The 26,691-nt window shown below is 38.4% G+C and overlaps 1 protein-coding gene across 5 annotated transcripts in view; it reads left to right on the top strand.

The window, feature by feature from the left end:
* CDC42SE2 (CDC42 small effector 2) overlaps positions 1-26,691 on the top strand; it is a 131,252-nt gene that overhangs the window by 99,310 nt on the left and 5,251 nt on the right. For all 5 annotated transcript variants that reach the window (XM_060637888.3, XM_060637890.3, XM_078451311.2 and 2 more), the window contains one exon: positions 25,001-25,102. In XM_060637888.3, coding sequence (XP_060493871.1) covers positions 25,001-25,102 — 102 coding nt within the window. The remainder of the gene's footprint in view (positions 1-25,000; positions 25,103-26,691) is intronic.

The raw sequence follows: 26,691 nt of genomic DNA, 5'->3' as shown, positions 1-26,691 counted from the left end.
GTTATAAATGATACTGTCAAGGATTACATTTTCACCAGTTTTAAAAATTACGGAATTTTTGAATTGTGGGTATATTGTTTTATGCCTTGTAATATTTTGTTGAGAGTCAGATATAGTAACGAGTAAAGGAACTGAAGTGAACAGGCCAACTTATGTTTATCTGTCTCGGTGTTAGGCCATGTTTACTGTAGTTGTTGGTGTCAGAAGATAAAATTTCCTCTGGTATATTGGTTTTTGTGCCATATTTTCTTTACATTTGCTTGGAGACTTCTTAAATAAGATCTGAGATGTCTACTTCTTTCAGTTGTATTCTCCTGTTATATAGAAGCCTTATTGATGTGTTGGTAAGGTGTGGGGTACAATAGTTTGTCATGATTGTAGCCTTTGTTAAGAACAAAATGCCCTGTCTTACTTAAAAATACCTACTTTTCTCTCTCTTTGTTGAAGCACAAGGAGATGTTTCTTTGATCTTCAATTGAGTATATAGTAGAGTTCCTGGAGGTGAAACTAAGACTGGGCCCCCTGAAGTACTTAACTCTCAGACTCGTGTACATTCCTCTTCCAGTAATTCATCACTTAGAGTTTAGGCCTTCCTACACTGGTCCTGGGTACCCAGAAGTTCCTCATCATGGGTTTCTGCTCCAGTAAGTTTTGACTTTCTGTGTTTCTCTATCTGGTTTTGGGGGCAGCAGTTCTGTGATCTCAGTTTGATGATGGATCTAAGAAGAGTTATTTGTTTTCAGTTTGTTCAACTCTTTCCTTGCGTGTGGAAGGGAGTGAATCTTGCCATGCTCTTTACATGCCGGCCTGGAAACCAGAAGTCAGTACTGCTATAATTTTTAAGATTGACTGTTTCATTGTCATTTTTCATCATGTAAATAGTAAAGTGAGTCCTGTTCCAGTATGTGATGTAGGTATAAGCACTAATAGCTAAAATAGAAAAATATAGGTTAGGAGAGTAGACCACAGGAGCATAAAGCCTTGGAATTGAAAGTATGAAACTTTAGAAATACATTTTCTGTTACACAGAGGATTTACATACACCTTGAGTTTTTTGCACACATACAACACGTCAGTATTCTGTTATTGTTTAATAATATATATTTGCATGAAATATTCCATCATAATTCCATGGGCATATGAGTTCTTATTTTTGGCTTGCCAAGAAAAAGAACACAAAACTTAACAAGGCCATGTGGCTGTTACAGTGCAAGAATACCTTGCTTATTGGCCTCAGAAAAACATTTAAAGGATGCACTAATAGTTTTATGTATATTTACTGTCTTCAAAAACATACCCTTGAAGTTCTATGAGACGTATCAAGAATGCCTTGTTTGAAAGCTGCTTGGTCATCTCTGAAGTTTTCTAAAGTATTTACTGAAATTAAGTGCTGCATGCCAACTCTCCCACTCGTTCTTTGCCACCGCCTGCTCTTGCACATTCCACGTATGAAAAAGAAACAACCCAATATGGGAAGAAAACAGATGCATTTTTCTGTGTAGTGGCACAAGATCATACTTTTTCTTCCCACTCATTCACTTCACAGTACAATACAGAGAATAAAGGAGTCTCAAATTTTTTGAGCTGTGGCAATCCTAACTTTTCAAGTTGACTATATTTTATTAATGTTGTAGTTACTGTTATTAGATATAGCTACAGTAGTAAACTTGGATGGTTGCTGCTTTGTAACTTAATTTTCTTTAAAAAAAAATGAAAAGATCTGTCAGATCTTTTTAGGGCTCTAGTGATTCTTTACATAGTATTGTGCATTACAGTACTGGAGGGCTTCTTTTTTCCTCCAGCTTTATTTAAGAATAATTGGTATACAAAAAACTACACATAATAATGTATACAGTCTGGTGAATTTGGACATGTGCATACACTTGTGTTACCATCACCACAATCAAGGTAATAAACTTCTGAGGTATCCTCAAAATAGTGAATATTAATTACAATCCTCCCCCACTTTTCCATTTATATTACATGCCTTCCACTTATAATATTTCATCACATATTTTGTTAATGCTATTTGTCTCTGAAATGTGTCATTTTAATTAGGCCTATACACACAGTTAATGTATGCTAGTGCATATACTATCACACCAGTTATTTCTGCAGTAAACTAGGTAGTGATGGCAGGCATTGTTTCTGCTGTCTTAGCTTTCACTCTAGTAAAGGAGAAACTTAGTGAATAAATGTTTGTGATGTCAGCTGAGGAGAACTGCTCTGTGGAAAAGGAAATCAGGGAGCAGAGATAGAGGAGAAATAGGGGTGTTAAGAGTATACAGGAAAGGCCCGTCTGGTGAAGTGATATTTAAGCAAAGATGGAGGGGAATAAAACACATGATCCTTAGGTTGGAGCATGCAGTCAGAGGGACTGAGAGTGCATGGCTCTGCAAGTGCAGAGTTTGTGTGTGTGACAGGAGCATCAGAGAAGGCAGAATGGCTGTGAGCCCAGGGAACAGTGCTGGGAGATGAGGTCGGGGAGGTTGCTGAGGGCCTGCTCCTATACGGCCTTTCAGGCCATGAAAAGACTTCATGGTTTCTGTTCTTTATGAAATGGGAAATCATTGAATGGTTTTGAACAAAACAAGTGGAAGAACATGGTCTTTTTGTAATGTTTTGAATGTTACTTTCTGTAAGCCCAGACTCAGAGTTAGCTGTGACTGACCATACTGTTAAGCTCTGGACTGGTGAGTAGTTGCCTTCTCTGTGCACACTCACCCAGAGGTTCCTCATCAGCCTGTAGTGTGTCGAACAATGAGGCTGTTAGAAAAGCCCTCAGTGGCTCTTCTTCCTGTCATTTTTGTTGTTGTTCTCATGTAGTTTTAACGTATAGTTGAGAGTTTGTGTGTGTGTGTGTGTGTGTGGTGGTGGTGATGGTGGTGGTGGAGGTGTTGCTGGACTGACCACAACAAAACAAAGATTATCGTGCTCTGTGTTTTCAAGGGTTTAAAGTTTCTTCAAAGGAAATAGTTGAGGTATTGGAAGGGGTGGCTTGGGTCACTAGACAGTTTCGAATTATTAAGAAGACCATAGATATCCTCACAAGCATCAAAGCCATTACTGCAGCCTCATAAAATGAACTAACAATTCTGTGAAAAGCCAGTAGAGGAAACTCTAGCTGAGGGCATTCTGTGATTTCGGGGGATTTGTATAGTTAGAAGAGTACTTACTCAAGTGCACTGCATCCCTGTAGGTACTATATTATAATGACTCCAGATGGCAGGTTCATTTAGAACTTCCATTTTCAAGAATAACATTCCATATACCATATGTGAAATGTGAATATGGTAAAAATATCTTTATTCCTTCTGAAAACAAAAAAGTACGTGCTCTTCATTTGCTTAATTTCACAAAAAAATCCTATCACGTAACTACAAGCATCTCAAAGCATTTAATAGATGAATTTGCTTAATAAAAATAAAAAATTACCCTTATCAGTTGAGAAATGAAAAATGTCATTAGTTTTTAGAAAGGTATTGCAGAAGACTGATTGAAATGTTTCAGGTGTATACTAAACCTAGAAATTCCTAAGACTGTTTTAATGCCCCACAACTTCCATACCTGCCTCAGGAGTAGCTGCCATATTTCCTCAGAGTCACCTACTTTGGAGTGTGGGGGTTTGTGTGCCCTGTGCACTTCAGATCCCAAGGAGAAGGTTGAATTTGTGTGTACACGCTTAAAGACAAATTAGAGAGGCTCTTGGCACCAGAGTGCAGTGGAAGGTTTTTGCTCTTGACCAGTCAGCAAGCCCTGTAAGTTAGTGTCCCTTGCGTTTCACGTGAGGTCAAGTTGGGGATGAGCAGAGGTAGTAGAAAGCCATTTATTTTCAGAAATTACAGTGCTTTTATAAGTTTGTAAATGTTAAAAATGGTTTCTTTAATGCTTTTCTTAAATTGATCTTTGTTCAGTTTAGATTGTGGTTTTTTACTCTCTTCCTCAACGTCAACCAGCTATTTCTTAGCAAGCCATGTGATACACCCATCTCTCAGCTTCAACAGTTTCAATTCTTATATGACCTTGTTCATCTCATTCCATCCATTTTTGCCTTTCCTTTGTTACTTTGAAGACCACTCCCAAGCCTTATATAATTTTATCCATACATATGTCACTGTTTATTCCTATAAATGACTATTACTTAACATAACCATGACACTTTTCTTATACCAAAATATTAATAATTTAAAAGTTTGTTTTACATCTAAGCATACAGTATTGTAAATAATTATGAAGCATATATGTTAGTCAGCACACACTACCTATATTAAGAAAAGGAGCATTGCCAACCCCCCAGCAGTCTCTTAGTGTACTTTCCAGACACACCCCAGGTCCATCACTGGGAGGACCTTGGTTCAGATCACTTCCTTGCTTTGTGTTATTGTTTTGCCATCTATATATGTATCCTCAAACAGTATTATTTAGTTTACCTGTTGTAACTTTAAATGAATGGAGTTCTCCTAGCTGTACTCTTTTGTGTTTTCCTTAATTAAATATTAACTTTATAAGATTGGACCATATGGATCCAGGTAGCTAAACTTCTTTTTTCTTTCACAGTTTGTTGTGTGACTACCCCATAATATGTTTATCCACTATAGTTCTTTTGAAAATTTGAGTTGTTAGCAATATGGGACTGTGGTGAATAATGCTCTTTTGTGCCTTCCTGTGAGTATGTTGTCTAGTGAACACATGCTTGAGTTTCTCTAGGGTATATACCTGGGAGTGGAATCAGTGGCTTTGAAGTCTAAAGGCAGTCATTTTTACCATGCAATACCAAATTGTTTTAAATTTGGTGTTACCAGTTTACATTCCCACCAGTAGTTTGAGTGTACCGTTCCATATCCTCATGAACACGTATTAGCAAACTTTTACATTTTTATCACTCTGGGAGGGAAGTAATGACAGCTCTTTGAAGTTTGAACTTGTGTTATCTTGTATATTAAATATAGTGGAGTGAAAAGTAACCTGACTTTTTTTTTGACTATTCAGGATTATACACAAGCCAGAAATTTCTTCAAATACAATTCCCCAAATCAGCTCTTCCACAGTTTGTTCATCAGCATACTCTATTTATATTCTAGCATACAATCACTTACTGAAGAGTACAGAAAAGACATTTTAGATAAATTGAAGCACATTAAGTTAAGACATGATTCTGTAACATTTCATTTTTGTATTTAAAGTATGGTTAAGCATTAATTCAGTGCTTTCTATTTAGTCTTTTAGTGTTGTAGAAATACATGCCGTCAGTAGCCACCAAGCATCATCCATGTCAGTCTATATATACCAGATATTACTAGAACTCAATTTTCATTAAGGGCAAATGAAAAAAACCAGAGTTCTTTTCTTTTCCTCTGACATCCCATCAGATCATTTGAGCATTCCTCAGTAAGCGTATCCCATGGTATAGACCATTGAATACAGAACAAGTCAGAGCATGGAGCTTTGGAGCTCAAAAGCAAGATTGTATTATGTTCTTTGTGATTAAAAATACTGCTAAAATGAAAAGGAAAAACTTGGAAAGAGGTTTTTTTTTTTATGAACCGGGAGGGAAAAAACCCATTGTGATCAAATAATTGAAAAGTATGTATGTATATGACAAAGCCCTAACTTTTTTCTCTTTGCTTGTTACAAAGTACATATCCTCATGTTCATAAAGAAAATCTTCCTCATCTGTAATGTGAAGTAGTGTGAGCTTGTATTAATTGGCTGCTTATATGAATACTGAAGCATTTCTTAAAAGATCTGTTGTTCGCAAGTCCTCTGACCACACCTGGGATATTGTTAGGTTTATTTAGAAAACACAGTCTTCAATTCTAAGTTGCGTCATTTGTGTAAATAGTGTGAAGGTCTGCATCGTTTCATAAGGTGGTGAATTCTCAAAATGCTAAAATAAAGGCCCTTCTAAAACATCAATAGCATTAAGTTTTGTTTTACTGACTTTTGGATTTTATAAACTTAGAAACTGCAAGATTGAAGTAGTTTAAGCCTATATCTAGAGTTACTGTGGATTGGGTCCTGATCCCCCCATTGCCTTGGTATTATATACAAACAAGGAAAGAAGAGTAATACTGTTAAGGAACACAAATTTTACTCTTATAAAAATCAGGGGAAAAAAATGAGTATACCAGGCCAGGTAACAAACTATTCATTTTTGTAGAAAAAGGAAGTTTTCATGCAAATTTTATGTGATCTATTACTAAGGAGAAATTAGAATTTAAATAATTTCTGGAACCTAATGCAATAGTGGTAATTATCTGGGATAGATATTTATGGTGTTTATAGTGCTGAAAATTTGAGAAGCATTTCTTAAGAATATGTTCATCAGTGATATAAATACATGGAAAAAAATTCTGTTTTTTATCCTTCTCTACTTTAAACTTGTTTATAATGGGTAGAAAATATTAGAGAGGAGTTTTATTAGTAGCTCTTATATGCAGGACAGATTCTAAGATCTCAGCTATATCTGCTTTAAGTACTGAGTACTCTAAAGGTTGGTCTGGTCTCTCACCACCTTTGTACATAGTAAAAATTTTGATTTTTTATATAAGACATTTCTCATGTTTATGTTCCATTTGCTTTTGTACATTGAATTTTCTTTTAGTTATTTGAAAAGCTAATACCTATGCTTAAATTCTTCTCTTTTAGAAGGTGAGACATTATTTCTTTTACTTGTGATTTGTTTTCTGTTTTCATTTGTGAATTAAAAACAATTTTTGCACTGACATCTAGTCAAATGCTTGTGTGTGCACACGTGCAGACTTGGAAACTTGAAGTTAACCAGTAAAGTTGAGACTAATGAGTAAATGGTAGAGTCTTTGTGCTTGAAGATTGGTTTTCTTTTCTTTGTGTGTTTCGGTAACTTTTACCCAAATGGAAGTGAATATGTATATTGGATAAGAAATTGAATTATGAAACTCTGCAAATAAACATCACTTTTAATAAGTTAAGGTGAAACCAGCAGAATAGTTAGAACATTTTAAAAGGCTCTCCTTGCTACCGAATGTTAATTATTATCTGCCATTTTTATAGACCTTCTTAGTTCAAATATTTTCATATATATTAACTTAATAGTATACATTCCTGTCATTTTCATTCCATCTTTGCGTTTTTCTTTCTGCCATTCTTTGTGTGGTTTTGATTTTGGCTTTATTTGTCCTTACAGTGTCTGCTTGGGTAGTAGTTGGGTGATTTTCTCACTGGGATCTTAAGATACACAAATGCTTCTGCGTATACACTTATATGCATGTATCTAAAAGGGATTAAGATACTGGAAAAAATACTAGCTGAGTGAATTCTGTATATACATTAAGTAAACAGAACTTTCTCTACATTAAACACAGAAAAGCTGTTACTAGATACCATTTTCTTGCCTACTTTAGGAACAGATAAAATTAATAAGAAACATAAGAGAAATCTACTTTTAATAGTGTTGAGCTATGGGAAATTGATCTCATTTTTAGGAACCCCAAAGTTAAGGATAGTTAAAAAATTTTTTTTTCCTTTTTTCCACCTTTGTCATATGAGATGTGGTTTTCTGTGAGGTTTAAGAGTTGTTGAGATAAGGGTTTGAATTCCATTGCCAAAACTCATTTACTGTTTGACCTTGAGCAGATTAATTAAACCTTTGCAAGTAGGAATAATGATAGGAAAATTAGGAATAATAATCCTATCTTCTAGGATTGAATATATTAAAGTATATAATAGATTAAGTATGTGAAGTAAGGTAATTCATGTAAAGTGCTTAGAATAGTGCATGGTTTACAGGGTTGCTCTTATTATGGATATTGAGTTGATAAATTGAAATTTCCTTTCATTTAAAAACATTTTTTCCTGCTTTTTCTTGTTTTTATCTCCACTGATTATTTTTAAGTACATTGTATTTTTAAAAAAATTTTTAATATTTATTTTTGGGAAACAGAGTGCAAGCAGGGGAGGGGCAGAGAGAGAGGGAGACACATAATATGAAGCAGGCTCCAGGCTCTGAGCTGTCAGCACAGAGCCTGACATGGGGCTCATACCCACAAAGCATGGAGTCATGACCTGGGTGGAAGTCAGATGCTTAACCAACTGAGCCACCCAGGCGCCCCTAAGTACATTGTATTTGAAATGAACAGGATCTTCCAAGTGTACACACACACACACACACACACACTCTTTCCCCATCACCACTCTCCTGAAACCCACTTTACGTGACATTAAAGGAGTTTAAAAACAAAAGGTATGAAATGATACAACTCACAAAGAAAAAGAGAATAAAGAGATAAGCATGGATGAGAGTTAATAAAAAGTGGATGATAGAATAGGAATTTGCTGAACACAGCCACAGCCTAATTGCCTAAAAAGGGACATACTGACCAGAAGTAACGTAACATTCTTTAACTGCCTTGCTCTTCAGAATTCCTTCAAGAATAAGTTACCAAAGTAACATTACAGGAATATTTTACTGAACTGTAAAAACAATTTTTTTATTAAAAAATTTTTTTTGGAAATGTTTATTCTTGAGAGAGAGACAGAGCACCAGCAGGGGAGGGGCAGAGAGAGAGGGAGACAGAATCTGAAGCAGGCTCCAGGCTCTGACCTGTCAGCACAGAGCCTGACATGGGGCTTGAACCCACACACTGTGAGATCATGACCTGAGCCGAAATTGGGTGCTTAACTGACTGAGCCATCCAGGGCCCCAACAACAGATTTCTTGGTTGAAGGCCTATTGAATGAAATTTCAGACTACATGGACTAGCCATTTAGCTATTTAACCAGTTGTACTGCAGATATTTATGGATGGTTTTGGAGTAATTAATGATAGTTTCATAGAACATGAAGCAAAGAAAAGCAATTCAACATAGTACATGAAAAGAAAATGATGGAACACTGCTTGACTCACTTGTGAACAGTATTTACAAAAAGTTAATATAAACATTGGATTTTTCTTTCTCTATTTTACATAGCATTTGTGGGGAGTTACATGACTTTCTTTGAAACAAAGATGTTTATTTTATGGGTGATGGCCATTGAGGAGGACACTTGCTGGGATGAGCACTGGGTGTTGTATGTAAGTGATGAATCATGGGAATCTACTCCTGAAGCCAAGACTGCATTGTATGTTAGGTAACTTGACAATAAAAAAAGAAAGAAAAGAAATAAAATAATGCAGTTCTAAGAAAATGGTTTATTTTAGAGCAACTGTCAGTACAGTAGAGATGGAAAGAATAGTGGACAAGAAGATTCCCAGATGTGCGTTAGTAGCAGCTGTGGCTCCTTGGGTAGTAGTAACGATCTCTCTGGGTGCATTAGTTTCCTGTTGCTGCAGTAACAGATTGTCTGTCAAAAGGTTAGTAGATGAAAGCACAAATTTATTATGTACACTTCTTGAGGCCACAAGTCCAATACAGGTCTCACTGTACTAAAATCAATGTAGGTCATCATATTACATTTTCTTTTAAATTTTTTTTTTTTTTTTTTTTTTTTAGAGAAAGAATGTGTGCGAGTGGGCACAGGGGCACAGGGAAAGAGAGACAATATCTCAAGCAGGCTCCATGCTCAGTGCAGAGCCCAACGTGGGGCTCAGTCCGTGATCCCATGACCCTGGGATCATGATCTGAGCCGAAATGAAGAGAGGGATGTTCAGCTGAGTCACCCACATCACATTTTCTTTGCGCAGTATGGAAGGTATTTTGCAAGTCTAAAGGTAGCTATGTTATGCATGTATACACACATGCTTGCATATTGAATGGACAGAAACAATCTCACAACAACTCGTGGTGGCGGAAATCTCTAGTGTTGGAAAGGCTTTTATACTCAAGATCATTGAAATAACTGTCATTAGTACCTAGAAAACCAGTTTCAGATTATTTTTTAAACCTATTTGGTGCTTGCAACATGTGGTTTAATCCAGATACTAACTTTAAATAGAAGGGACAAAAGAACTCATGTTCACTTCAGGTTTCCCTCTGAGCGAGAACAGCTAGTTCTTTCAGTTTTGCTTTTAGCAGTTTTGCCCTTGAAAGGTCATTATAAATTTGCTTAGAGATTCTTTTTAAAAGCAAATTTTGAGGCCTCCTGCAAACTTCTCATCTGTTACCAACTGTGAAATTTATATTGAGTGGGAAAAGGTTAGTTTCTACTAAACTCTAAAAGGCAAAATAAAGAAGACTGTACTCAGGATTGGATTTTCAGTTCATTTCCAGCACAAAATATCCTGCCTATTGTACTTTGAGGTAATTCCTTGCTTGTAACTCTAGTTGGGTGTTCTGATTTCTTTGTGGTGATATGTGGTGTGGCTCTCCTCTTTTTATCGAAAGGGCTTAGAGAAGCCCTTTGACCTCAGGGCCACTGCTGGCATGCCGGTGAGTGTGCACCAAGATCTAGAAGCCAGCAGATTATTGTTTATCATCCCCAGAGCGGAAGATATAGTGTAAATTGATACATATACTGAAAAGCCTTACTGTTTTTAAAAGTTTCACCCTCATGGTGGAATATGAAATGTAAAGTAGGCTAAGTTATTGAAGAATAGATTTTTTTTTTTCCAGTCTCTGCAGTGTCTCACCCCTGGTTTCTCTTCAGTTTGTCCCTTAAACTATTAATTGGGGGGTTTTGGTTATGATCTTAGAAATCAGACTTCCACAGGTGGTTTTATTAGCTCATATTATTACTAGTCCTGGGAAAGCTGGATCTGACTTCTTAAACATCTGTATCCAGGGCCTGGGGCACAGTGAAGACTCCTCTCTGTCTTTCTTGATTCTTGGCACTTAGGCTGCTTTCTGACGAGAGGTGGTTGTTTTTCCTTCATAGGAAACATGGTGACCCTCAGCTCCAGGTCCGTCATGTCAGTTTCACAACCATGAGGAAGAAAGGGTTTCTCCCTGGTTTAGTTCTTTCCAGTGAAGGATTCTGGAGCAATCTGTGTCATATGCGCACACTTATAATCAGGGTTGTGGACTGTTGTGGTTGGCAGCCTGTCAAAATCATAAGGTTGGGTTTGGGAAGAGGTGATTTCCTGAAAGGAAAGGAAGGAGACTGGTGTTTCCAGAAAAAAAAATTTGCAGGAAAAATGGCATGTGTCCATTATAAGATTTATGTCTATTTTTGCAAAAGGATAAATCTCACTTTGTCAGTTTAGATATCTGTTAATCATTCTGATAAGCATGTTAAAAAGCTGCATGAAACCCTTTAAGAACAATAGAAAATTGATTGTAGGTCTGGAATGCCCTAAGCTTACTGTATTAAAAAAAAAAAAAAGAAGTTAAACCTGAATCAGTGAAATAGGAGCTAAGGATATGTGAATTGTAAAAACAACTCTTTATCTTTTGGTAAATGATAGTTTATACTGTCAGAAACTTGTATTTCTTTACCAAGTTCTAAAATAAACTTTGAGGCTATTTTACAACCCCTTGATAGAATAACCAAAGTGAAAAAGTAAAAGAAGGCTCAAGTTCTGGTGCTAATTACATACTTTCAGCAGGGTTTTAGCAAAGCTGAGCTATGTAAGCCCTTTTGACTTTTGTGCCACATTAAATAAATCTGTTATGAAAGATAATGTAAAAGGTAGAAGCTACTTGTATTATCTATCACAGTTTATTCATATGGTTTTCACTTTCCTCCCCTTAAAATGATAAGTGTTGTGTCATTTTGAATAATGTATTGACACTTACTAGGTACATGTTGGTTAATAGGTAATAAACTCTTCTGATAAATCATTTATTTTTGTATATTTTAAAGTCAATAATGACAATGCCTTTTTCCAGGGTAGCAGCTTTTTATGTCTATTGATTTTTGCAGAAATTTTCTTTCAGTTTTAATGTATTAAATAGTAAGGACTATTTTTAGAGTATAATGTATTGTCATTTACAGACTACCTTCAAAGGTGGTTTGACTCAGCATTAAAGGGGCTTATGGACACAGATGGGAAATAGTGGATTGGGTAGGTCAGGTCATTAGTGATATCTGTACATAGGTTATAGATGACTTCTGAATAATCATCCTGGTAAGCTTGTGATTTATCAATCATTATTTAAATAAAACCATGACTCACATTTGAAGTACGTTGTAGAAAACTTGGTTAGTGCCTAGAGGTAAGCAATGAAAATGTGTACAGGTAGACCATTTGAGAGAACTGTGGACCTAACTATTTCTAGTCTGTGAGGTAGAAATAGGCTCTTCTCCTCTTCCCCCACAATTTTATTGACATATAACATTATATTCATTTAAGGTATGCAATGTAATGGATTTGATGTATGTATATACATTTGATCCTTGAACAGTGCAGAGGTAGGGGCCAATCCCCTGCACAATTGAAACTCCCTAAAAACTGTGGCTGTGTTATATGCTGTATCTTTACAATAAAGTCAGAGAAAATAAAATATTATTATTTTAAAGTTTTATTTCATTTTGAGAGACAGAGAGAGAGAGCACACAAGCAGGGGAGGGGCAGAGAGAGAGAAAGAGAATCCCAAGCAGGCTCTGCACCACCACTGACTGAGCCACCCAGGTGCCCCGAAAAGAAAATATTTTTTAAAGCAGATCTTTAAAAATTTTTTAAATGTTCATTTATTTTGAGAGAGAGAGAGCACATGCCCCTAAGTGCGTGAGCAGGGGAGTTTGTGGGGTGGGGAGACACAGAATCTGAAGCAGGCTCTAGGCTCTAAGCGTTCAGCACAGAGGCTGATGTAGGGATCGAATTCATCAACCATGAGATCATGGCTCATGTGGTATCATGACCTGAGCCAAAGTCAGAGGCTCAACCACCTGAGCCACCCACGTGCCCTTTGTAGAAAATGTTATTAAGATCTTTAGAAAGAGAATACATTGGTTGTGTGAGTTTTTAATGTATTTGGATATTAGCCCCTTATCATATAAATGATGTGCAAATAATTTGTCCTATTCTGTTGCCATTTTATCTTGTTCATATTGTCCTTTGTGGTGCCTGAGTTTTTCGGTTTCATGTAATCACACTTATTTTGGTTTTGTTGTTTTGCTTTTGGTGTCAAATGCAAAGAATCCCTGCCAAGAGCTTATCCCCTAAGTTTTCCTCTAGGAGTTTTATGGTTTCAGGTTTTATGTTCATGTCTTCAGTTCATTTTGAGTTGAATTTTGGGTATAAAATAGCAGTCTTTTGCATGTAGCTGTCCAGTTTTCTGTGTTCTATATTCTTGGCTCTTTTGATGTAAGTGAATGGACCATATATGAGATTGGGATTATTTGGGGGCTCTCTGTTCCATTGGTCTCTGTATCTGTTTTTATGCCAATTGCATGCTGATTTGATTACTGTAGTTGTGTGATAGAGTGCAAAATCAGAAAGTGTGATGCTTTCAACATTGTTCTTTTTTTATCATGATTGCTCTGGCTGCTCAGGTGTTTTTTTTTGGGGGGGGGGGTTCCACACAAACGTTAAATAGTTTATTCTATTTAAGAGAAAAATGTTATTGGAATTTTGATGTGGATTGCATTGAATCTGTAGATTGCTTTGGGTAATAGGGACTTGTGAAGAATACTAATCCTTTTCATTCATGAACATGGGGTATCTTAGGAGTTTGTTGATCGTCTCTTCCACTTGAGCTAGTTTTTTGTTAAAATGTTTAATTTTTTTTCAGTTATTTTATTTTTTAGTTTCGTGATTTCTCATTGGTACACTCTTATTTTCTCTTTGTGGAAATTGTTTCTCTTTTATATATTGTCCTCCTCACCTTAGTGAGCATCTTTATGACCATTATTTTGAGATCTTTAGTGGTTTCAGGGAAATCAACTCCATTTCATTAAGATGTGTTTCTGGAGTTTTATCATGTTCTTTAGTTTGGAAAATTTTCTTCTCTTTTCTCATTTTCCTTGACTTGGTGTTGGTTTTTTCCATTATATCAAAGAACCACCTCTTCCAGTCATGATGGACTGGGCTTGTGTAGGAGTTGAAGTGTATCATTCCAGCCTGGTGGAAGTTTTTGGTTCTCTCTAAAACCTTGTGAGATTTTGTTAGTGGTTCCTAATCCTTGACCATATGCCATGACCTGTCAGTGTCCTAAAGGGGACCTAGATATGGAGCCTTGTTAAAAATCAGATACTCAGACAGTAGCTCTTAAAGTATGCACATAGGCTGCTTCCAGGGAGAGACTGAGAGATGCGAGTTTGTATCTGCCTCCTCTTTGGTGGCCCCTAGGGTATAGCTGGTTAAGAAGTGTTTCATTATTGCTTCATTGATTAGGCTCTTCTTTTATTTTTTTACTTATTGTTTTAGTAATCTCTAAACCTAAAGTGGGGCTTAGCCTCCTGACCTTGAGACTAAGAGTCGCATGCTCTACTGATTGAATCAGCCAGACACCCCTTGGGTCTTCTGATAAAAATTGATTAAAAAAACATTGTATGGGGATGCCTGGGGGGCTCAGTACTTTAAGCCTCCCACTCGATCTCAGCTCAGTTCTTGACCCCAGGGTTGTGAGTTCAAGCCTGCATTGGGCTCAGTGCTGGATGTGAAGTCTAACTAAAAAAATAAAATTAAAAAAAAAACAAACCACCATTGGTGGCTTGGTTGTTGTAGAGTTATTTTGAATGGAAAAAAAAACCCCATTCAACCTAATGGCTTGCCAAGTAACTTAAAAACACAAAAATTGGGGGCGCCTGAATGGATCAGTCAGTTACTGGTCTGACTCTTAATTTCAGTTCAGGTCATGATAACATGGTTTGTGAGTTTGAACCCTTTGTCAGGCTCTGCACTGACAGCGTGGAGTCAGCTTTAATTCTCATTCTCTCTCCCTCCCTCCCTCCTTCCCTCCCTCCTCCCCTCCCTCCTCCTTCCCTTCCTTTCTTCCCTCCCTGACTGCCACTCTTGTGCTTTCTGTCTCTCTCTAAATAAATAAAGGGGAAAAAGAAACCCACATAAAGTTTAAAATTTTATTCAGGGAGTGTAACAGGTGAACAAATGGGAGTATAATGCATGGACTTGAGGAAAGGTCAGGATACTAAGTGAGAATTGCCAGAGGTGCTGAGATTTGAAGGCAATATTAAAGCATCACATATTCAAGGTATTAGCCATTGAGTGCCTGTGTTTAAAGTGCTTAGAAATGTGCCTGGCATGTAGTAAGACTCTTAAGTATTACCTATTATTTATTTTAAGCTATTCACCTGTAAGTTTTTAGAACCAGTATTTCTAAACCATTGAGCCATCAGAGTAGCTGGGGCCTGCAGCTAGACGTGCAGATTTTTGGTCCCTCCCCAAACCTGCTGTATCTGAAATCCTGCAGGTAGAGCTATGCAGCCTGTGTTTTAACAAACTCTCCAGGAATTCTGATGTACAGAGAAGTTTGAGAACCACTACTTTTGAGGTTCTACCCAGTATAAAACCAAAATAGTGATGACAGTTGAGGTCTTTAGGACACGGCATTACTGTGAAGCAGAGATAAAAAAAAAAAAAAAAGCTATCAGATAAGTGACTTGCGCACAAATAGGAACACCAGAATTTGCGTTCCTTCCCCCTTTTTAAAAACGTCTTTCACATAAAATAGTTCTTTGAGAAATAGTTGGTCATAATACTGAATAAGACAGGTTTTAGAGAAATGAGCTGACACTATTTCAAAAGCCTTCTTCTCATTTAGCAGTCATTTCTTGTCTAGTTATTGTCAGGCACAGCTCTGGTCATAGGGTAACTCTTAGTATGTTAGGGAAATCAAACTCTGAGTATATCGATTATGATACGGTGTTTTAGGTGCTAGGATAGAAATAGCCTTTTTCACTCCATGCTCAGATCAAGGACTCGCAAGGTTGAACTAGCCTTTTTCTCTCCATGCTCGGAATGTTGAGTTCGATCTGGGTCTTAAGGAATAATGAGCAGTTGCCAAGTGAGGATAGGTTTGGGGTGAGGGTGTTCCATGTATTTTTTGATATTAGTGCTATAAAAGCTACTGTTTTCATTTTTTGCCTAAGTGAAGACACACTTTTCTTTTGCTCCAAAAAAAAAAAAAAAAAATCTCAAATCCATCTTTATATTATAGCTTTTATTACTCTGTTTTTTCTGTTACATGGATTGGTTGGTTAATAGGCCTCTCAAAAGCAGCTCATGCCCCCAGGGAATCAGTATCATAGAAAAAATTACTGTTTTAGAAATGCCTGTTGCCTAGTTATACTGTCAATATTTCAAAACATAAACTTATTTCAGAGGTTCCCAAAGTTTGTTTTTTGGTCCCCTTAATACTTTGAGTAACTTTTTTCATGGCACCTCTAAGCCAAGAGAAATTCTTTACAGATGTATTAACTAGTTTTGTGCAGACAACTTGGTAAACATGTATGTCCTAACATCTTGGTTGCTTTAAAAAAGTAACAAATTGAAAGAAAAAAATTTTTATTTCCTTTGAATATAATCATGATTACTGACAGGATGCCAATGCCTGTCCTTGTCAAGCCATGGAATCAGAATGAATGCCACCAACTCTCTTTTCTAGTTCCATATTGTCTCTTGTACAATGCTTGGGTTTTTTTCACAGCAACCACAGAAAGCACTGCTTTGCAGAGATGTGCCATTAGAAAGAGCATATGGTCTCATTGTAGCCCAGAGTGAAGGGGGCTACAAGAGCACCTGGTTCCAGGGGTCCCAAACAGACCAGGTTTGGCCACTTGCCACAAATCAAATCCAAAGGCAGGGAGAAACAAGACAATTTATTTCAGTGAGTCCGACACTAGGGTGAGAGTAGACTGAAGTCTCAAAGCCTGTCCAGAGTGCCGAAAATACCAGGTTTATATAAGGATAATGTGGGATAAACATGGTTGAATGCAAACAGGTGGGCACTGAAGGTCAAGTTGATCATTGTCTTGGAGTCAGTCACATGGGGTCTTGTGGATCAGGACAGTGCTCATTGCTTAAGGGAGTAGTTTCTGTTCCCTTCAGGGGATGCTTTGCCCACAGGGTCTTTTGCCTGATTTAAGAGATAAGCTGGAAAGGAGAACTTAATCCGTTGGAAAGTACAGCCTAAAGTCAAAATGGAGGTAGTTGACATTCTCTTTCATAATGTTGCAATTTTGAATTACCTTTATTTACTAAGTTGAATATCATTGGGTTTCCCTCAAATTGAAAATATTGTGTGGGGCCCCAGGATATTTCCTGAGAATCATAGGTTTATTTGATAAAATACACAGGTGGGGGGGTGGGGTTCACTTATATTTTGTCTGGGTCACCAAGCTGTCAGTAGCATATCTTTCTTTTTTTGTTCTTCATTCACTTAGGATGCACTGGTGTGAGTGATTGCTACCTAATAGCCTGAAGGCACCAGCTTTTTTCACTGCCTCAGGTGGCACTTTCATTTTTTTCTTTTTTAAGTTCTATTTATTTTTTTGTGATCTCTACATTGAACATGGGGCTTGAACTCAGGACCCTGACATCAAGTCTCATGCTCTTCTGACAGCCAGGCAGGTGCCCCGGCACCTTCATTTTCTATTCACTGTGTGCCCATTTCTAGAAGTACCTACCTGTGCTCTTAGCTTATGCCTCCTGTTGCCCTGTGGGGCTTGGCCACAAATTGTTCCTCAATGGCATGTGTTTGCACACTAAACTGCCCAGATGGTAGTCCTGAAGGAAGTTCTATTTAAGTGATTAAGTAATCACTATTTCTCTAGAAGCTATACTTGGTTAATATTTAAGAAATATGAGAGTGCAATATTTATGGGGGGGAGTATTTATATTGCTGCAGAAATGTGTTTAAAAAAGGTGTGTTGAAAACATGAATGTCGTACTATTCATAAATTTATTCATAAAAAGTTTGTTGATAGATTGCTGTGTGTTATATATAGCCCTGTCCCTTGTGGATTCACGTTTTATATGCCTGCCTATATAGGAGCACATCTCCTATCCAGGGGACAGTTTAAATTTGGTGCGAGATGTAAATTTTGCTTTAGTAGGTGAATACAAGGCAGTCAGGGAGTCCTGAGTGGGAGTAACCCCAGGGAGTAAAGCAGTCAGGCCTGAGTTAGTGAACTGACGGAACAGGAGGAAAGAATCTTCCATGCAGAGTTGTGGAAGAGCATAGTATACTTAGGGAACTTGAAATAGCAGATGAAAGCTTAGAATGCATGGAAGAATGTAGTTGAAGATGAGGATAGAGAGAGAAATAGGATTTCCATAGCCTGTGGAGTTTTTTATTTATCCTGAAAATTTGGGAAGCCTTTGAGGGATTTGAAATGAGTAACACGATCAGTTTTGTACTTTGGAAAGGTACATCTAGATTCAGGGTGAGGCATATTGGAAGGGGAAAGAACACTGTAAAACTGGAACCAGATAAGTGAGGGACTCCTGGCTCCTGCATTGACGTAGGTGAGAGGCTCAAGGGCCCAAAATAAGGTAGTGGCAGTTATGTGGGGATGGAGGGAGGAAAGCGGCAGACTCCCCAGGATAGTTTGCTAATTGGATGTGATCATATGAGGGAGAAGGAGTGGTGAGGGACAGCCCTCAAACCTGGCTGGAAATACTGGCAGAAATGTGGTTGACCAAACATGGACTGAAGAGGAGGAATGGGCTATGCAAAGAAAGTTGTGCGTTAAGTGCAGAAGCTTGAGTGTCCTCTGGCCTCATCAGTAAGCAGTTGAATGTATAGTCTCAAGCCCAGAAAGTAGAAAATAGACTCACTAGTTATCGGCATAGACTTGATAAGGTAAAGATGTGCAAGAGGGAAGAAAAGACACCAAGGGTGCCAGCTTACACAAGATCAAAAAAAGCACAGAGATGTAAGGTAATGGATGAGTGAGGAACCAGAGAAGAGGGATCTGTTGGAAGAAGAATCTCAGAGTAATCCTTTCTCTACTTTGTACATTCTAGGTTTTTGAAATAAATATCTGACTAGTAATTTCACTAACGGTTGCCTAGCGGGATATTATTGTTACAACCACAGCATCCATTCTCCCCCTCGTCTGTCGTATAGGAGCCATTGTTTGAGTGGCAGACCCCCCCTGCTCCTGGTGATTCCTGATTAGGTCTGTGCTGCTCATAGGGAACTGCTGTCCCTTTGCAGCGATTGGGTTTGAGTTTGGCTCAAGGAAGGCATTCTGTGGATGAGAGGGGTTGGTTCAGGACAGGGCAGAGAATTCAGATGCCAGAGGAAGTTTTGTGGAAACCTCAGGGGGGAATTTGTCTTGTTTTTAATAAAGCGCTATTCTTCTGTATGTCAGTAAACATGGACAGAAGGCCTTAGACTTGCTGCAGCTCTGTTGGCTACCAGCCTGACAATGAAGCTGACAGGAGGGCACAGCTGAGAAAAGTGTAGAGAAATTTTGTGGAAGCCCTGAGTACACTGAACACCTTGCCCCTGGGCCTTACTGTGTAAGCCATTTTTAGTTTTCAGCTATAATTTTATTTTGAGAGAAGGAACATGTGATGGGAGTGCATGAATGATGGATGCGAATAGCACACACACCTTAAGGTGACGATGTAGCCAGCTCCAGTGTCACATGGGAGCTCTGCAGTGTAGTTTTCAAGGACCTAAAATCTCTGCCACTGGTTTTGGGGAGGAAGACAGGAAGTAGGTAGAGTATGATTTTAGAATTGTAAAGTAGCATGGGGCGCTTGGGTGGCTCAGTCTGTTGAGCGTCCAACCTCGGCTCAAGTCATGATCTCGCGGTTCATGGGTTCAAGTTCTGAGTCAGGTTCTGGGCTGACAGCTCCAAGCCTGGAGCCTGCTTCAGATTCTGTGTCTCCCTCTCTCTGCCCCTCCCCCACTCATGCGTGCGCTCTCTCTCTCTCTCAAAAATAATAAACTTAAAAAAAAAAAGTAAAGTATCAGGAGGACAAAAGTTCTGGTGGAAATCAGAAAAGGAATTGTTTATTATTCATTCTCGTGTCACATAGTTTTTACTAGTAAACAAGACTTAGGTTTTTGTGTTAAGTTGTAAAGGTAGGAGAAAATTCACTAAAATAACAAGTCTTTAAAAACTTACTTTAAAAAAACTGATGAGGAAAATTACCACATGTACACAGAAACAGGGAAGAGAACTGCCTCTCCCAGGTATGTAGCACCCAGCTTCACTAGCTGTGGATGGGGGCCCCATCCTGTGTCACCTGTGACCCTCTCGCCTCAGCTGGAAAACTTAAAGCAAGTTCATCCCACACTATTTCAGTATGTGGCACCTGGCTGTCTCTGGCAGTAGAGCACATGACTCTTGATTCCCAGGTCATTGAGATTGAGCCCCACATTGGGTGTAGAGGTTAAAAATCTTCAAAAAAAAAAATTTCAGTATGTGTGTCTAAGATTAAACTGCTTTAAGGAGGCATCAGTAACATTCAGTAAATGTGAAGAGACATTTTTCCTTGTCTCCTTCCTCGACCTTATGCAAAATAACAGTATTTCAAGGATAGCAACAATTATTCAAAAGGTTGACACTCTCAATAGAGTTCCCTATAAAGAATAGAGTACGTTTCCAGGAAAACCGATGACTCTGCTACTGACAGCAGTTAATACGTATCAGAGTGAGTGCACCATTTCCTGTTTTTCTTTGCAGAGGCCCAACTGTGGAGTTCCCCTTGTTTACCCATGAGTTAAATCTTGTCTCTGTCTTACCACAGAGGTGTCCTACTCCTTAAATGTCCACAGTGACTAAAAAATAATACATTTTTGTATTTTGAAATAAATTATATTTGGAATCCAGGTTTTCGATTTATTGATAATGTTAGAACACAGATCCAAAGAACATTGCAGTCTGTGTGTGCATCTATCCTTCCTTCCTTCTCTGGAACCTACCACCTTGATCATTATTTTTCTCTGCTTTGAGTCTCTTTCACTGCATCTTATCAGAAATTAAGCATAAATCCAGTCTTTCTCATCTTAAATGGAAAAACGGCTTTTTTCCTTCAGCTGCAGCCTGCCCTCTTGTCCCTGTCCTAGGCGTGTCCAGTTGTTTGTGTCTGACCGCTCTGTTTCCTGACTCCTACACACTTGTCTGCCCCCTCAGTGGTCTTCCACTCTTAGCCCTCACGAAGGTGCTCACTGCATGTTGCTGAATCTGAATATGCAGACATATTCCAGCCTTGACCTGACCTCTCCCCAGCTTTCCACTGTTTGCCTCATCACTCCATGACACCTAGAAGAGGACGCACCTGATTTTCCTCCTCCTTTTCAGGCATTTTCTTTGTCGTGTCCTTTGAGGGATTTTTTTTCTCTGTCCAACTTTAGGATTCCTCTGTGCACTTGTCTCCCTCAGAAGTCCCCTTAACTTGTACACCTTTATTGTGCTGGTGAGGGGTGCCTCGGTGGCTCAGTCAGGTAAGCGTCCAACTTTGGCTCAGGTCATGATCTCATGGTTTGTGGGTTTGAGCCCCATGTCGGGCTCTGTGCTGACAGCCCAGAGCCTGGAGCCTCCTTCGGATTCTGTGTCTCCCTCTCTGTCTGCTCCTTCCCTGATGGCTCTCTGTCTCAAAAGTAAACATTAAAAAAATTTATTGTGCTGAGTGGTGAGACTTAATTTCTTATCTCTAGTTTAGCCTCTTTCAGAATCCTATATCCGTGTATCCAACTTGCCCTCTTGGTAACTTCACTTGCATGTCTCACAGATAACTCAAATTCAGTGTGTGTTAAACTCTTTCATGTTCTTCCTAAAGTCTGGCCCTCTTCCAGTATTCTCTGACCCCGTGAATTGTGCACATTGTTCTCAGATATTCTTAACTTCTGGCTCTCCCTTCTCAAATCCAGTCAGCAACCAAATGCTGTTGATCTTGCCCCCTAAATACCTTTTAAATCCACCCAGTTCTTTCCCTTTCACCTGCTGTCAGCTAAATCCAAGTCCTCTCTTTCCACCAACATTACTGCAATAACTTCTCCTTTGGCCCCTCCAGCCTCCCTGCCAGCTGCAGATATCACAAAGTGGCTTTTAAAACCAACTTGCCATGTTATCAGGGAAGGAAGGACTGAAAGCTTCAACGTCTGTACCTTAAATCAGTATCGGATTACACGGCATGAAGAAACATTCCAGTATGTAAGGGAAAGCCAGACTCTGAACTCAGTACTCACTGTTCTCAGATTTACAAATTAGTTATTTGTTCTTTGCTTTTCATTAAGAGAATAGTCTCTGTTGAACATCCTCCCTCAAAATTCAGAATGTTTTAGTCTTAGAATTTGATTCACAAGCTGATCCATTTGTTAATTCCTTTCAGGAGACCTTTCTGGAAAGGGTTGGGTGATGGCCTGAGTGCTGACTCTTCTCCCAACATCTTCCTGCAGTAATCCATTTGTTAGAATGAATCACTTCATGTGAAGCTGTGGGCCAAGTGTAGCCTTCTGCTAAGACAAACATACCTTACAGGGGCAACGATGAAGATCCAGCTTGAGAAGTTGCTCCTGTGTGTTCACAGGGCAAGGGATGGTCAAGACTGCCAGTGGCCTGAAGTAGATCTTTCTTTCTGAAATATGCCTGTCACTTGTCTGCCTAAGAGGGCCCTCTGGCTGAGCTGAGTGGCACCCTCTGCTGTCATGAGCTGTTGCACCTGCAAGCTGGTTGCACAAGCCCTAGGAGGAAAAGTCTGTAGGTCTGCAAATGCCATTATCCCATGGAACTTAACTGCTATCTTTTTCTTCACCTGGAGCCATCCACCCTTTCCTGCTTTGTGGAGGGTGCCAGGAAGCTAGAAGTCTTTTCTAAATCAGTCAAGGGGTTTACTGGGGAAGAAGCCCCAACAATTTGTCTTGCCTGGGTACTGAGAAAATTCTTGTCTTCTGCTGGCAAACGTAAATTATTTGGTTGTGCCTGGACAAACAACTTTCTCACACACAAATTCACTGGAATGTAACAGGGTAGCCAAGATGAAAAAAGCTGCAAGACTATCATTAGCTGCTTCTTTCCCTACATGAATCCTAGAAAAGAGAAGGTAGCATTACTTCTTAAGGCTCGTTTATGCTGTGTTATCCCAGATGAGAATAGTGTGAAGGGAAGTACGTTAAATGGGATGATAGAAATAGATAAACTAGGAGTCTGGGGAAAAGATGGAAAACAGAGTGGGAAGGATGGTGCATTGCTGATATGGGGCTCCCTGATGAAAAGATGCTGTGGGTGTCAAGTCTGATGGAGGGGTCGGCAGTCTGAGGCTCCTTTAGGACACCTGAAGTAGGAACATATAATAAAAAGCAGGAAATCTGTGCCTTTGTGCTGACAGAAAATTGAAGAATGTGATACCTTCCCTTGGTTGTCTGATAACATGAAAATTTTCTGTAATCCTAGGAAGCAGGGCCCCAAAAGAATGATTGAATTTATGAACCCTTCAGAAAGGGACTTGAAGTAACTAAATGGGGCTTTAAGTACACAAATGAGAATGTTTTGCTCCGAATTTTACAGACTATAATCCATACAGTCAAGCATTTTGAGAGGGAAAAATGAAAACCTATAATACAAATTCTCAGATTAGAAAATATTGCAGTGATGTCCTCTCATAACAAAGCTTCTGAAAAGATAACCATAAATGAGAAATAATACATATCTACTAAAAAAATGGTCTAGAACTGGGATCATCCAACTACTGCTTATGATCCAAATTGGGCCTGGTACTTGTTTGTTTAAATAAATGCTCACTGGAACACAGCTCCACTTAATATGTTTATGCATTGTCTGTAGCTGCTTTTGTGCCAAAAGGACCAGAGTGGAATTGAAGCTATGACAGACTGAATGGCTTACTTACTGTCTTGGCCTATAGGAAAAAATTAGTGGATTCCCAAAGAGAATCGAGTAAAGTTACTTTCCAGTACAGTAAAACTATAAAGAGAAATAAAAATAATGGATGAAAATATACACAATCCACTGTGCACATAACAGGAACTACAGAAATTACAAAAAGGAACATAAGGTGCATTATTAAAAAACATAATAGAAGAAAACTTTCCCAAGAGACAGTAAAACTTAGGTTCAGATAGACAAGGACCACCACCTGCCATATAGAACCCTGGATGGAAAAAACCAATGAACTTGGAGGTAGTCCAGTGTCACTGTTGAACTGTGAGGATGAACATAAGTATTTCCAGGGAAAAGCTCAAGCTTCTTTTGGGATTCTAAACAGTAGCAGTAAAAACTAGAGGACAGTAAAAACAATCTTTGGTGGCTCCTAAAATTAATGCATGAACCCTCCATTTGTGTGGCTTTGTAGAAAATAAATGTTTAATCATGAGGGGCTGTTGCTTGAGTCTGTCTTGTTTCTAGGATTTATCAGGATTCTAGCAACCTTTCAGTGGATGTAGATACACTCCAATTTCTAGAATATATTAGATAACCTTGGTCTCTGGAAGGATCTCATGATTCTCATGATCTCACGATAAGTAAAACAGTTACCCTGGAAATACCTCTCAATGGGTGAATGGGCATATTGGTGAGGGAAGGATTGTAGCTGGTAGCACAAGTTACTGGGAAATAGGATTCTGTACCCTGTCAGAGGTGGTTGTCAGAAATTAGGACTTACTAAGGCCCAGCCTAGTATGAGTTTGGATAGGCTTTCATTCCCAGTCAGTGCAGACCCGAAAAGAGTGAACAGGCTAGGACCAGATCTCCTCCAGACGGAGCAGCTGATTTATTTCAGTGTGGAAGAGTTTTTGGGTGTAATCTAATAATAACCATCAAAATAACGTCAGTTAACCATGAAAGCTAGAAAGTGATGTTAAAAATCAGAGTGTTGTACTCAAATCACACTGTATTCTTTGCTAACAATAGTGGCGACTGATGATAATTTTACATTTGTCTTATTTTTTCTAAACAATGAAACCTAAATGGTTATTATGCAAACAAGCCAGTGGCTAAAGCTATGCCAAAAAATCTATTTTAAATTCTGAATAATAATATGTTGTTTTGCTTTACGGGTCATGTGTGTGTGTGTGCACACGTGCGCATGTATCTCTCTTGGGATTTCATCATATGAGGTAGTTGTGGTAGTCCAAGATTTCAGGATCCTGGTGTCTTGGGCAAATTTTATTATGTTATTAAAATCATTCATCTGTAGTATATAAATCGACCAGACTAAGTTTGTTGCTAATAAAATCCATCTCTCAACACATTATTCCCTATATTGTAGAAAAGGCGCCGGCGGATTGACCGAAGTATGATTGGAGAGCCAACAAATTTTGTGCACACAGCTCATGTAGGATCAGGAGACCTGTTCAGTGGAATGAATTCCGTAAGTGTTTTGATGGAAGATACAGATGGGGTCTTGGGGCATAGACCTGTGTCATCTGTATGACAGGTACATACATTCTTAATGGTGATACAATGCTCATTGAATGTGTAGGCACTGAATATAAATACATAACCTGAGTATATAGAGAAGAAAATAAGCAGTGAAAATTTAATCTCTTCTCTAACTTGCTAAACTATGCATTTATTTCTGCCTTTCTCCTGAAAAAATACTTTAAAGGACTTGAACACCAGCCTTTTAGTAACATTAATCTTTCTGTTCTCTTAAATTTACTTAGTTGCCTTTTGCAGACCTGTTTATCACTTTTACCTTATAAAATATTAGCCTTTACTTGATACTAGAATGTGATTTATTCATCACTAAAATGTAAATAACTTAGATACTAAGCAGAGGATTAAAATTTGTGCATATTTGCTCTTATTTATAGAGATTTCAGTGTATTTCAGAATAGACTTTAGATTTATTCACTTGAACTTGTATATTTCTTAATTTTCATCCAAGAGGAAAACAGTGCACTAGAATAGAAGCAGCACCAAATGAGGGTTTGTCAGGGCTCTGGCTCATTATTGCCCTGAAGTAATAAGCCACTAAGTATCAGGAGCCTCTTTGCCCAAAATCTAAAGTAAACTAATATACCTAAATGGTCTCTGAAGTGTTTAGAACCAGAAAATGAGTAAGACTTTTATAGATAGCGAATTGCCCGTTGTCTGCTTACTTGGCAGAATTAACAAAAGACTTTACAAGAGAGCAGAGACTTTTAAAATAGGTAGATGGTTATCCTGGATACAGCAAACAAGTTTGTCACATCAGTTACTAGGTAAGCAAAGGAATAACATTTGTAGCTTCCTGGAAAGGAAACAGCTTGTTTGTTTTAAATCTGTAGGAAAAGTACTTTGTTTTGCTCAACTGCTTTTGTGGAGTTGTAAGAGGTGTCAGGTTGCTATCAAAATACAAATTCAGTAGCTTTGTTTCCTGGATCAGCATGAAATAACCAAATGGGAACCTAGGATTTTTCTTTAGAGGGTTATTTTAATACATATAAATAGAATGAATGGCTTCAAATTTTGATGAATTTTTTTTTTTTTTTAATGTTTATTATTTTTTAGAGACACAGTGCAAGCAGGGGAGAGTCAGAGAGAGAGGGCAACAGAGGATCCAATGCAGGCTCCGCACGGTCAGCACAGACAGAGCCTGATGGCCGGGCTCAGACTCGCTGAAGGCAGATGCTTAACTGACTGAGCCACCCAGGCGCCCCAAATTTTAATTTCTTAATAAATGTCTTCTTCCCCAGTTCAGGTTTTTAAAATTCATTTTAATTTAAAATGAATTAAATTTTTAGTTCATGGTATTTAACTTTTTAAATCTTGTTTATGTACATTTCACAATTTCCTTTAAGATTCCTATTCATCATTTTGTCTCTCCAAGGAGCCTGTCATTGATGTTGGTGACTATTGCTGCCGTTGATTTAGGTAGAACTTCAGGAAGGACTCTTGAAGGGGCGTCTACTTCTGCTTCATCTGAAGGAGCTGGATCAAGACAGGCCCTTGGCTGTCTCCAGGCAGCTTTCTCTG

This window comes from Panthera onca, chromosome A1, assembly GCF_046562875.1.
Source record: "Panthera onca isolate mPanOnc1 chromosome A1, mPanOnc1 haplotype 2, whole genome shotgun sequence".
NCBI classification, from domain to species: domain Eukaryota; kingdom Metazoa; phylum Chordata; class Mammalia; order Carnivora; family Felidae; genus Panthera; species Panthera onca.
This window is presented reverse-complemented; position numbering and strand designations above follow the sequence as displayed.